Below are 14,755 nucleotides of genomic sequence, written 5' to 3' on the forward strand. Positions count from 1 at the left end.
CCAGGCATTATCATGGATGACAGAATTGTATCTCTTTGATAACTACATAATATCTATATTATTATTTTAAAAACAATGTGATAAAAATGAATGAATCATGTATTATGTAGACCATGTCTAACGGAAATAACAAATATCTGAGATAATTGATTGAACTATCAGTACCATGAGTCACTGACAGTGTCTTAACTGACATAAACTAACGTCTACCTACGTATTACTTCCTATACATCTCGCTCGCACTAATATGCGAATACGAGAGAGATGCATAGAAAGCAAGTTACGTTCTCGATAGCGTGTAGGTATGTCAGCGCCAAACTGGTGGTCACAATGATTATTTTTTCTCACTGAACAGCAGAAGTTCGCGGGATATTTAAGGCTGCTCCTCACGCCGCCCGTCAGCTATCACGCATAACTTTGGTGGAAACGCAGCCTAAAACTCTACTATAACCATAGACCTAGTATTACATAGATGAGCTATAAGCGTGCCTCCGTGAGGGACAAAACATACGCAAAGCGACAATATTAAGAGCAGAGCGTACCGAAAACGATCCACGTAATTCGGTCGGGTTATTTGTTGCCCACCATAAACCATACTAAATTTTTGGCGAGGAACAAACAAAAAGTGAGACTGTGACAAGGACAAGCAATAATACCGCTTTCTCTGCTACTCCTGAAATTTCCATAAGTGCATCTCGTTCGGTCGTTTGGCCCCTCCACCGTGTCATCTCTATATTATTCTACCTCTATGACTATAACTTATTCTTAATTGAGTGTCTCATATAAATGCGGGAAAAGCTATGGATGTTCTGGAGGCCAATTCTAATTTAACAAGTTGTTTTGGTTTTGATACGACCTCGACGATCGTCTTGGTGTTTGACGCGCATCTCACACGACTCACTTCATTTCGCGTGCATCGTCGTGTAATCATCAAGCTCGTATCAAATTAAGATCCAAAATGAATCGGACTCCTGAGGTCATGTCATGTCATTACGAGTATCTACTTACCTAATTGTGTTTTAACTTACGTTATGATGCAGATTTTTTGTGAGATTCAAGTATTTTGGCGTTTTTGCACTGTACCTACATGTACTATACCTAATTGTAATGTATGTCGAAGTGCATGCGGTGCTTGGTATAACAGCACAACTTTAAAATTACTATTACCTACTTGTTATATTGATTTTTATTGTTTTGCTGTTTTTTTTTTAATTCGCGTAAATAGGTACCTACGTCAAGAACGTACCGTACCGTAACGTTAACGTAAAGTAACAAAGTGTTCATACATTATGTTTTCTATAAGTACTGAAACACACCCAACTTTCAGTAGAATATAGTAAGGCGCGCAATTCAAATTATGTATGGGAAGTCAACTCTTCGCGGCTATTTTAATTTGCCTCGTTTTTCTACTGACAAGATCGCTGTGCCAGAGTATACCTAGGTACTTACAGATATACCTAATACCAAAGAATTATAAATGTCCGTCATGCCCAAATAAAAAATAAACTTATAATTTGGCCATATGTTAAATAAATTAAGAAAAAATGCATCGCGTTCAAACGGCTCTTTTAATTATCTGTAACTATTGATAAGCTATTAATTAATTTACTACCTATATTATTATATATTAGTGAACTACTTATGTAATTATGATGTTTAGAGGTATTTGCAACCCTATTTATTTATATACAATCATCTAGTATTAATAAGTAACTACAGTTCTTATGAAATTTCAGGTATGTAATTGAATATTGATTATTAATGATAACGTACCAATGAAATTTTCACAATTTGTGAGACGAAATACTTATACGAGCTATTTTCTTGGCAATATCTTATATGAATTTACTACCTACTAAATGACAAATGTTACACACGGATAGAGTAAGAAATTGATACGATATATTGCATTATAAATGTGAATAAATATTTTGTGGAAATTTAAATCTGTTTCATTTACTCTGATGTGTACCTAGTCAAAACTTTCCGAAATTGCAAAATTTCCCCTTGGAAAAAATTCGGAAACTTATCATATATTCGATCACATCTTAGATTTCTATAAAAATTGGTATGCTGGTAAACTACATGAAGCTGAACAACTTCCACCATATTTCCCAAAATGTCCCAGAAAATTTCTATGAAACATTTCTTTTTTGTTACCAAATATGTAAGGAAATATGGTAACAAAAAAGGAATGTATCATAGAAACTTTCTGGGACATTTTGGGGAATATGGTGGAACACTCGACATCTTTTCACCCTAATCTTCACCAAAACGCACAGGGAGTAAAAAAATCAAAATGGCCGTTTATCAGTTGTTCACTATGCATATGTTGCTTGATTATATACCTACATATCTCACTAATAACCGCGATGATTGGAATGTTCAAGGTTTTAACTAGTAATTTTCCGGCCTGTAACTTCAACACTGAATGACATGATTGTTCCTATAGTCATGCCCACAATTCTTGAAATCCTGCAATGAGTGCGATAGTAGGTATAAATGTTAAATTATAATATTAACTAGTAGTTCGCCCCGAACTGTGAACTCGCGGTTCGCCAAAAAGATCAATTGAATACAGTGCTACTTAGTCCGAGATGGGCATTTCGTAATTGATTCCTGATTCCAAGATTACTTGATATTACTTTGTAATCTGATTACCGATTCCCAGATTACTTTGTAATCTAACAATACCGAATTACTAAGTACAATTCCATGAGGAATCAGGAATCAATTTTCGAATACTACAATTACTAGTAATTGGAATCAATGTAGATTCCTCATTACAGGAATATGTTACTTGACTCCTTTCAGATTACATTTCGTACTACTACTATCAAAAGTACAATTCGATAGTAGATATAGATGTTGTTGACTTACTAGGATGCATCTACCTATACCTTATTTGAAACAGGTGTGCAGATTTCGAAAATGATGATCATGACCAATAAAACGACATCCATGACGACTTTTATGACATAGTGCATGGCTGCCATCTTGGATTCCAAAATAGTCATCATTTTCGGAATCTGCGCCCCCCAAAACCTATAAAACGACATCCATGTCGACTTTTATGACATAGTGCATGGCCACCATCTTGGATTTAAAAATAATCATCATTTTCGAAATCTGCGCCCCCCAAAACCTAAAAAACGACATCCATGACGATTTTTATGACATAGTGCATGGCCGCCATCTTGGATTCCAAAATGGTCATCATTTTCGAAATCTGTGCCCCCTAAAACCTATATAACGACACCCATGACGCCTTTTATGACATAGTGCATGGCCGCCATTTTGGATTCCAAAATGGTCATCATTTTCGAAATCGGGGCCCCCTTTAACCTATAAAACGACATCCATGACGACTTTTATGACATAGTGCATGACCGCCATGTTGGATTTAAAAATAATCATCATTTTCGAAATCTGCGCCCCCCAAAACCTAAAAAACGACATCCCTGACGATTTTTATGACATAGTGCATGGCTGCCATCTTGGATTCCAAAATAGTCATCGTTTTCGAAATCTGCGCCCCCCAAAACCTATAAAACGACAGCCATGTCGACTTTTATGACAGTGCATGGCCGCCATTTTGCAATCCAAAATGGTCATAATTTTCGAAATCTGCGCCCCCAAAACCTATAAATACCTACGACATCCATGACGACTTTTATGACATAGTGTATGGTCGCCATTTTAGAATACAAAATGGTCATCATTTTTGAAATCTGCGCCCCCTAAAGCCTATAAAACGACATCCATGACGACTTTTATGACATAGTGCATGGCCGCCATCTTGAATTCCAAAATAGTCATGATTTTTGAAAAAAATCTAAAATTAAAAAGACCATATTATAAATGTGTAACAAACTGAGCACTTTCATTTGATACCAATTAAACTCGACCATACTTTTTTGCAATAAAAATGACCAGAATAGCAAGACCCCTCACAAATGGCTTTTTAGCATTTTAAGCTCTTCTAGCTCAATAACCTCTTGTTCGAGCCTGCTCAAAATTTAATGACTAAAATATAATGCCCTCAACTACACGTTTACCCAATTTCATTTAAATTAGAACAAATTTACTTCTTGAGTATCAAACTATCTTCTGACAGTTCAGCTTAAAAACATCGAAATGCCGGGATGTGCCGCTAGCCAGCCGCGTGATCCAAGTCGAATGTAAGAACTTCGCTTCGCTTCGCTTCGCTTCGCTCGCTCGTTCGATTATAAAAATCTTTGGCCACACCTATGTATTTATAATTTTTTTAACAAAACATATGTATATGTTACTGTAAAAGCCCGAAGTACGGTAAAACCTAGGTCTTACCGGTAAATCCTAGTTTTTACCGATGCCGATCGGTGAAAGCCCGAAATGTTAAATCTTACTAGTTTACTTCGGGCTTTTACCAACACCGATATGGTAAATCCTAGGCCTTACCACGGCGACCGCTAAAGTTTGAATCATGCACTGATTCATGAGATTATTAGGGGCTGTCCATAAATTACGTCATCGATTTTTGACGATTTTTGACCCCCCCCCCCCCCATAATCATCCAAAAATCATGCTTCAAATGACCCCATTTCCTCCTACTTCATGCTACCGTCATCCGATGCCCAGACCCCCCCCTAAATTGAAATGACGTAATTTATGAATAGCCCCTTAGATGATAATATTTGAGAAAAAAAAACCGACTTCTATGGGGCCCGATGAAAGATTATGGTAGATGGTGCACTATGTAGAAAAGGAGGTAAAACCACCCACTTTTCTAGTAGCATTTCGTTTCTGTAAGGCTCGCAGTTCTAACCTAACCTAACCCACTTTTGTTCGGTTCTGTGAGGATCGCAGTTCAAACCTAACCTAACCCACTTAACGGCGCATGCGGTGCTGTGTACGGGGATTTGAGCGGGAGGGGTTGAGAATCAGTGCATGATTCAAACTTTACCGGTCGCCGTGGTAAGACCTAGGATTTACCATATCGGTGTTGGTAAAAGCCCGAAGTAAACTAGTAAGATTTAACATTTCGGGCTTTTACTAATCGGCATCGGTAAAACCTAGGTTTTACCGGTAAATCCTAGGTTTTGCCGTACTTCGGGCTTTTACAGTGACATATATAAATTAAACTTCTTTTAGATATGGTCAGCAAAATTGTGCACCAGAAACTTTCAGTCGGCACCTGAAGAATTTCAATAACCTTCGTCAGCAGGAGATAAATCTTCGTACTTCTTAGTCGTCTTGAATTAAGTAGCCATGCATTAATCGTTAAAACTAATTTAAGTTATTATTTATGTACCTACCTATAGCTAACTGTCCTATAAAGCAATTTAAGATACATTGCCGGCTAAGTAGGTTCAACGAATTCAATTGATTCATCATAAGCCGCAATGCCGCTTGTAAATTATGTAAATGTCTTACCTTGTGCAAATCTGCTCATGCAATTGATTTGGTAAGATAAAACTCACTGAAAGATCCTCTTGATAACAAATCGGTTCTAATCAAATTAATTAATAGCATAAAAGTAACCACTGTATTCACTCACGTACAGTCACCTGTATAAATATGTTGCACTACGAAGGTCGCAAAAATATCTGGGCTATAACCACGAAAATCGAAGTTCGCAAATTGCGGGGATTTTTCTCTGTCACTCTAATTACGCCTTCGTTGGAGTAAAAGAGAAAGATCCCCGCAATTTGCGAATTTCGGTTTTCGCGGTAGCCGCTCTGACACGATCTTATTCGTAGAGCCATAATAGCGTGTCACATATTTTTGCGGCCTTCGAAGAGTAACAATTATTGCAGGAGACAGTACCTTTATATGTAGAGACTAGAGTCACTGTAGAGTAGTTGTCTTACAATTCTATGTACATTGCTTTTTTAAAAGTCTGATAATTTAAAACGTATATTCCTAAGCGTAATTTAAACCTCTCTCTAGTCTAGCTACTGCATGTCATAAAAATATTTTCACCTCAGCAGCTCGAACAAGGGTACTTTGCTTCTTAAAGTCAAAAAACAAGTCTTAAAAACAGTGAGCAAAATGCGATTTTGCTCACTGAGTGTTTTTTCTCACTCAGTGAGCAAAATCGCATTTTGCTCACTGAGGGAGACAATATGAGTGAGCAAAATCGCATTTTGCTCACTGAGTGAGACAAAATGTCATTCAAGTGACCTTTATAGTCAAATGTCATTTCAACATGCGGGGTCTAATACAAGTTCGATATACTTGGGTTCTATTATCTCTGTCCCTCTAGGTATGTTCTCACTGCTTAGGGTGAAAAATTTTGTGTACTACACGAGATCAAAGTTATTTACATCTCGTGCGCTTTTGAATCCCTGGCTACGCTCAAGATTCTAAATTAGTAAATTAGCTATAAATTATTATAGAATCTTTCGCTTGCACGGGACTCAAAATAAGCACTCGAAGAAAATATCAAACTTTGATCTCTTGTTGTACAAATAACTATTTCACCTCAGCAGCTCGAACAAGGGTACTTTGCTTCTTAAAAACAGTGAGCAAAATGCGATTTTGCTCACTGAGTCATTTTGTCTCACTCAGTGAGCAAAATCGCATTTTGCTCACTGAGTGAGACAAAATGCCATTCAAGTGACCTTTATAGTCAAATGTCATTTCAACATGCGGGGTCTAATACAAGTTCGATATACTTGGGTTCTATTATCTCTGTCCCTCTAGGTATGTTCTCACCGCTTAGGGTGAAAAATTTTGTGTACTACACGAGATCAAAGTTATTTACATCTCGTGCGCTTTTGAATCCCTTACTACGCTCAAGATTCTAAATTATAGAATCTTTCGCTTGCACGGGACTCAAAATAAGCACTCGAAGAAATATCAAACTTTGATCTCTTGTTGTACAAATAACTATTGTTTAAATTTCAACTTTAATAGCTGTTAATAGAGTTGGAGTTGGTTATGGCTTGTATGCACTAGACTCTACTTAGTCTTAAATTTATAATTTCTCAGGAACACCGGTCGGTACCTATTGTGATTACTTAACTCGGTTTTGAAGATAATTAATAATTATATTAATTATTTTTTATCTGATTAGTAATTTCTGATGATGCGTAATTTGCCTTAAATTACTCGTATAGTCCAAGATACCGCTACAATTTTTTGCTCCTGTATGTTTAGTCAATCAGTCATTTCAGTTTCAATACATTTGAAATGAAAATTATACGTATATAATTTGTTGTTTGTTGCTAGGCAAAATCTATCTGAAATAATTTAAAAATGTATTTTGTTGGTTAAGCAAAAAATTATACTGGCGAAGCGCCCACGTAGCGGTGTATTAGCACCGTGCACCACCGCGCCGTGGTGCGGCCCGAAGTTTTGTATAGCGGTATATGTAGGTAAACCGCCTCGACCTGGCCCACTAGGAATGTTTTGAATGTGAAGGAAGCGAAAGAGGTATGTCAGGATCGTAGCAAGTGGAAATCCGTGGTCTCTGCCTACCCCTCCGGGAAATAGGCGTGATTATATGTATGCATGTATGTCAATATTGTAGTGGTAAGTATCTTAGAGGCGTGGCTGTGAACTCGACTGTACCACCCAGTGGCGGATTTGCAGTCTTTGCCGCCCTAGGCCCCAAGCCTTGTAGCCGCCCCTTTCTCAGCATCAGCACCCATCATATTGACTACATTTAGATCAGGCAACGGTAAGATATATTATAGAGGGAAATGCTTGGGACACATTTTTTACTTAGTAACTTTTTTGGACTCGTTAGGAGGTGAACATATCAAAAGTTGGGGGCTATGGTTTGAAGGTCACATTTTTCGGTTTTTCGCTTATTATATCTTAGAAACTATACGTCCTTGTGACATGATGATAGGAACATAGGTTTTATGAAAAAAATAAGCAAATACTTATTCATTTTAAGTGACAGTTTTACCAATAACATTGACTTTCATGTACCTACAAAAACATTAAAAACTATTTTCTTGAATAACTGCTAAACTATTTTTCCTAAAATTATAAAAAAATCTGAGATTCTTACAATGAGCTCTTTGATTTGATATGTAACACGATATAGTTTGAAAAACTTTATTTTTAAATTTTCTCATTTACCCCCCAAAATATGGAGGCCATATTTAAAATTCATTTTCATCACACGCGCTCAGTAAATGTGGAATTGCACGTAGGCGTAGCGGGAGTTATAGAAATTTCGTTTTCCCTAGGGAGTTATTATGAAGTTTCTAGTGCCATAATTAACAGTTTTTTGTCTTTAAACTTATTTTTTGTATCGCAAGTGTGATGAAAAACATTGTGTGTATCTCGGGGCGTAATAATATTGCAAACTCGAGCCTATAAATCGCTCCGGCAAGCCGTCGCGATTTAACTTACTCTCGGTTACAATATTCAACTTACGCCCCATGTTGCACAATGTACTATTATTTACGTTACACGTCCATCTTTGGGTCACAAACTTACATATGTGTGCCAAATTTCAACTTAATTGGTCCGGCAGTTTCGGAGACCTCTCTCTTCCCCTGGCTCAAGGGTTACGGCCGGGGACTTTTGATATGTTCACCTCCTAGATAGTTCAAATAAAAATAGGTACAAAGTCAAAAATTGTGTTGCAAGCATTTCCCTCTATAGGTACTTTTTTGAGAATTTGTTGCCTGGTCTAATTTTGAGTTATTTTTTGTTATCATCAGCGAATTTTTTGTCACAATTTGCCGCCCCTAATATCTTGCCGCCCTAGGCCCGGGCCTACTGTGCCTTATGGGAAATCCGCCACTGATTGTAGTGGTAAGTATCTTAGAGGCGTGGCTGTGAACTCGACTGTACCACCGAAAAGCAAAGTAGCCTATTAGTACTTTTCATTTGTATAAGATAATAGAGTATTAACATTTCTTATCTACATAATCCGTATTTAAACCTGTATCAGTTGAGGTAATTAGTAAACATACGAGTCACAAGAAATGTATATATTTGGAGTTTACAGTACATTGTTTTTAAATTTTGTGTAACGCCTAACTCGCGTTGACGAAATATAATTGATGTCCAACAATATGGCGAAGCGGTGCAATAAATAGGATTCACAAAATTTGTAGTTATGGCTTTTGTTCTGGCCTTCTCTGTACTCCGTGAGTGTTTACAGTACACGGTTGTTAGGCGCTCACGAGTACTGTTGTGTTTTGTATCACCATAGTCTCTTTACACATAAAGGATTAATTCATGGTCCATTTAAATGGTGAAATAAATTGGAGAAAGTTTAATTTGTGAAAGCGGAATTTTATGAAAATGGTGTACGATGGAAAAGGTAAGGAAATTAAAATTACAGGTTTTATTATAAACTTGTATCAGTAAGAAAAAGTATTAGTTAGTGTTAATGTTTATTAGTTGTTTCTACTTAGAATAACACAAGTTTAAATATTTTTTATTAAAAAAAAATCTATGTCTTTTATAGGTGTTTTCATGTAGATAAATAAAAAAACAGATCAAACAAGTCCTATAGGTAGGTAAAAATACCGAAAGTTTAAGCTACTACACGGAATGTTAAAATTTCAAGATAAGTAAACGTGATCAGAGAAATTGTTCGCTTCGAGCAAGATTCGAACTTGGGACCTGGGGACCTAGCCAAGGTGACAATCGGCGATAGAAAACGCAAATCGAAACATAAATAATGTGCCTATAGAAATAGCCACGTCACTTTTTATAACCTCTGCCATGTTATCTCGTTCTTAGTTTCTGATCGACCTGTCCCTTTAATTAAAAACAAGTATACATTGTCAAACAATTCTTCAGAGCGCAGCCAGTCTTGAGTTCTTGATCTAAAAAAACACAGGTGTTATACTTATAATTATGAGCAAACAAGGAACACATAAACAAATGCTTAAATAATGCGATCAAATGCAAATAAATGTATAAGCCATGGAATATTAAATTAAATATGATAACCGATTTTAACAGGTAATTAAAAACGACATGACTCTTGCGTGAGAGATAATGCATCATTTTATTGTAGTTATAAATTTAGTTATAGCACTTACAGCAGATTTGTTTTTACAATTGTTAAACTTACTTTTACTTACTTACTTTGTTGGCGCGGTGACCCAAAATGAGTCTTGGCCTCCAACACAAGAGCACGCCACTTTGATCGGTCCAGAGCGGTATCCCGCCAGCTCTCGCCGACGCCGAGCTCACGGAGATCTGCCTCCACTTTATCTGCCCAACGGTATTTAGGACGACCAACAGGACGGCGCCCAGTTGGTCGACCCAGGTAGGCCCTTTTGGCTGCCCGATCTTCACCCATCCTTTCGAGATGGCCAAGCCAGCGGAGACGATGCGCTTTGGTCTCACCTATTATGTTCGGCTCGGCTATCAGGTGTTCTATTTCGGCATTCTTTTGGATCCTCCAACATCCATCGTCCCTTTTGACGGGTCCCAGAATCTTCCTCAACACCTTACGTTCTGTGACTAAAAGGCTGTTCTCCTCCTTGAGTGTTAGTGTCCAAGCCTCACACCCATACATCAGAATGGGGCGGATCACGGTCTTGTAGATCCGTAGCTTAGTACGTCTACTAAGAAGCTTCAACTTTTACTTGATTATTTAAATTACAGCGATAAGACCGCCTGTTGCTACCATTATTTACACTGTAAATCTGTTATTTTATTTTTCTTTGTGGTGCAATAAAGAGTATTTACTTACTTACTTACTTAAATTTAAAATGTTTCAAAACAACCGATCAAGTGTAAATCGAACTCGCGCCTCAAGAATTCCGTACCTACTTAGCACATTTTTTACATAACATTTCCTTTCTTAAGTCCGACTCACGCTTAACTGTAGAGTTCTTTTAGGTTTTCCTATAGGTAATCTATGGATAAAGAAACAATTTTCTGTTTTTTTGCCAAAGTTTTTAGTATTAGTTTCGGCGATAATGGGAAATGGGTGAATGGATATTTTTGTTTATTATCTTATAAAACTTATAAATTATTTATTAAAAATAGGTATTTGAGATGATCTATGAGCCCTTTCATTTGATATATACATACCTTGTTATATTATTACATTTATTAGGTACAATGTAGTTTGCATTTACTTTATTTAATTTTCTCATTTACAAAGTGGCCTCTATGTTTAAAAATCACGTAACTATTTACGTTACACATTTCGTCTTTGGGCCACTAAGTTACATAATTATGTGTACAACTATTTCAACTTAATTTGTCTAGTAGTTTCGGAGCAAATAAGGCTGTGTCAGACGGACAGACAGACGACAGTGATTCTTAATTAGGATTAGGTACGTTTTTTTCCTTTTGAGGTAGGGAACCCTAAAATCAGCTATAATAAAATTATAATAACCACATAAAAATCATTCATTGTGGTTCACGTGTTGTGTGTTGTGGCAGTCACGTGTTGGTTAATTTTTAACGAATGATAATATTAATTTTGTTTAATAATGCCATGAAAAAATTGGATAGACTTTCCAAGTTTCCCATAAAAAATATTCGCAATCATCATGATATGCAATGCATCAAACAAATGTAGGTATATAAGTAGTTGACGTCAAAGAAATGTTTTTATAGGTTTTATTTTTCGCCTCATTAAAAGTCATAAGATGCAATAAGCGTAATACATATAATGTATTACTCGTACATAGTAGGTAGATTGTTAATAATGTTAATTAATAAAAAAATAATTTCTGTCAAGGTATTTTCGAATCGTTTGAGTCAGAATGGGTGCAGCGTGCGTAGACAAGAAATATTAGTGATAGAGAGAGATAAGATAACTACGCTACGCTACGGAGCGTTTAAACGATTGTCCGACATGTCATTTTCTATCGGTGGTCACTGTCTAGCGTGAGCCATCCTTTAGGGCCGCCACAGGCGGATTACAACCCAACTGCAACTTGTATCGGAACTGCAGGCCCATGTTCCCATACAAATTGCAGTGATATCACCGAACAAAGGAGATATCACCGAATTTCCTGGGTAAATTGCGTTTTGCGTTGATGTCGTTGCCGCATCCGCATTATTCTCGCTCATTGTATAGGAAATTGTAATACCGTTGTGTGTAACGTCAGAGGTAAATTTAAAAACATAATTTTACGCGATTAAGTCCCGTCGTTGTTAATAATAATAAGTCAAAATCTTGAAAGTTTAATTCAGTGTGTTAGGAAATTGTAGCCGTCATTCGAATGTCACCTTTTATTGAAGTCTGTCAGTGTATGCATCACTTAATCTTATCCTGCTCTATGGTATGACAACACTGAATTGTCTACTTTATCTATGCATGTCTGACGCCATATATTTCCTCTTTTCTCGAAACCTCCGTCACGATAGCATCGATTCGCCGCTCCGCTCCTAGAGTCCTAGTATTACAAGTCTGGCTGTATGTTAATACTCAATATAATAAGTTCACTAACAAGACTGAGTTTCCTTCGTGTACTTCAAGTAAGTTATCCCCTAGTCTGCGGGGTCCACGCGCACTCTGCGATACCCCACGACATACTTAATAGGTTACGGGGCCCAGACCACGCTGCGAAGAGAAACAAGTAAGAAAGCACATTCATTATCGAATTACCTACTCAAGGAGGGAGCATGGTCGACCAACCCGTCGCGCCTGTTGGAGCCATGTCGGCCGGTTCGGGCCACGTGGCGATAGAAAAATTGAACGGTGCCAAAAACTTCTACTCGTGGAAATTTGCCATGAAGATGTCGTTAATGCATGATGGCCTGTGGGAGACAATTAGTAACGGTGCAGGAGAGGGCGATCGCCGTGGACAGCGCGCTCTCGCCAGAATTTGTTTGTCGGTGCAAAGTAACCTTTACCAATATATACGGTCTGCAAAAACTGCTCAGGAAGCGTGGAAGAGTTTAGCAGACGTCTTCGAGGATGCTGGCCTTGTGAGGAGAGTATTACTACTGCGGCAGCTGCACAGGTTAGAGTTTAGTCAATTTAGTTCCATGTCAGAATACATAGAAAATGTAATGACTATAGTGCAGCAGCTGGCAGACATTGGAAAAGTAATAGAAGACACCGAGGTTGCAGAGATGCTTCTCAGCGGCCTGCCAGCGGAATATGACTCGCTAGTGTCCAACTTAGAAACGGTAGGAATGAATATTGCAAGAAGAGTCGAGGAAATCCGACGTGGAAAACAACACCGCATTCTTTTCGAAGAACAGGCCCTTTAAAGGGAAATGTCATTTCTGCAAGCGGCCAGGTCACACAAAAGCACAATGCTTCAAGCTGAAGAAGAACCGACCACGTAGGGAGGAACAAGCCATGGTGGCTTCCTTGATGGTGCAGCAGCAGTCGAAGAAGGAGTGGTTCATTGATAGTGGCTGTACTAGTCACATGTGTAATAATAGGGACTACTTCATAAACTTTAAGAATCATAGTACAAAAGTGACTGTTGCAAGCAATGGTGTTCTTCAAGGTATTGGTATTGGTGATATAGAGTTAACTTTAAATGGTGTAATTAGAAAGCTGACAAATGTTCTGTATGTACCTGATTTAATTTCTAATTTAATGTCTGTTAGTAAATTGGCCAAAGGTGGTTTCAAAGTAGAATTTAACAATGATGGGTGTGCAGTGGTTGACAGATTAAAAAATGTAGTTGCGACTGCTTCGGAGCACAATGGAATGTATAAGTTACATTGTAGTGAGCCTTTGCGTATTAGGGGGGGCTGCATTCCCTCGCCAGTGCGAGAGATGTCAAGCTCCGCAGTTGCTGCTCCTGTGGTGACAACAGATATACTTCACCAGAGGCTGGGGCACATAAATCTTAGGGACCTTATGGCTGTTAGGGACAGGTTTAATAATATTATGTTGCAGAATGGAGACCTGGAGGTGGAAAGGACCTGTGTTCCCTGCCTGCAGGGAAAACAAGCAACAAAGCCTTTTCCTAAAGCGAGTACAACGCCGCCTGGAGACAAGCTGGCGCTGGTTCATACGGATGTATGTGGACCTCTGCCGAGCAGCTGGAGTGGCGCAAAATACATTCTCACTTTTACCGACAATGCTACAAGAAAGTCATTTGTTTATCTATTAAGAAGAAAATCAGAGGTATGTAATAAATGTATAGAATTCATTAATATGGTCGAAAAGCAGTCTGGTTCTTCTGTCAAGTGCATAAGAAGTGACGGAGGTGGTGAATACTCCAGCAAAGAACTTTCTATTTTTTTCAAGGGTAAGGGCATCTTGCATCAAGTTACAGTTCCATATTGTCCACAGCAGAACTCGGTAGCCGAACGCCTGAATTTGACTCTTATGAGTAAAGTTAGGTGTATGCTGCAGCAGTCCGGTCTTGACCGAAGGTTCTGGGCGGAGGCAGTCATGACCGCTGTTTACCTTAAAAACAGATCTCCAACAGCCGCTTTAGGTGGCCAAATTCCAGAGGAATTGTGGACAGGGTCAAAGGTTAACCTCAGCCATCTTCGAGTCTTCGGCTGTGTAGCATATGTAAAGGTACCTGATGTTAAACGGACAAAATTAGATGCAAAATGCAAACCATATATTTTTGTGGGTTATTCGGAGACAACCAAGGGTTATAGGTTGGCTAATTGTGCAGACCCAAGGAAAGTTGTGTTGTCTAGAGATGTGGAGTTTTTAGAGAAAGAATTTTATAATTTTGGACATGTTAATAATAATGATAATCATTTTAATTATGAATTTTTAAACAATTTTATGAATAATGATTTTATTAATGACATGAGTAATAGTGTGAATGAGAGTAACAATTTAGTGAAAGGCACGAATGAAAGTAATGTCGTTTCATGTGACTGTGTGAATGACAGT

The 14,755-nt window shown here is 37.9% G+C and overlaps 2 protein-coding genes across 2 annotated transcripts in view; one reads left to right on the top strand and one right to left on the bottom strand.

The window, feature by feature from the left end:
* LOC134669455 (ATP synthase subunit b, mitochondrial) overlaps positions 1-14,755 on the bottom strand; it is a 98,394-nt gene that overhangs the window by 12,215 nt on the left and 71,424 nt on the right. The gene's annotated exons all lie outside the window — the stretch shown is intronic.
* Positions 9,125-14,755, top strand: part of LOC134669207 (solute carrier organic anion transporter family member 2B1-like) — a 31,107-nt gene continuing 25,476 nt past the window's right edge. Inside the window, exon 1 of the mRNA XM_063526727.1 lies at positions 9,125-9,274. Coding sequence (XP_063382797.1) covers positions 9,250-9,274 — 25 coding nt within the window. The 5' untranslated portion in view covers positions 9,125-9,249. The remainder of the gene's footprint in view (positions 9,275-14,755) is intronic.

The sequence above is a fragment of the Cydia fagiglandana genome, chromosome 1 (genome assembly GCF_963556715.1).
Source record: "Cydia fagiglandana chromosome 1, ilCydFagi1.1, whole genome shotgun sequence".
Lineage (NCBI taxonomy): Eukaryota > Metazoa > Arthropoda > Insecta > Lepidoptera > Tortricidae > Cydia > Cydia fagiglandana.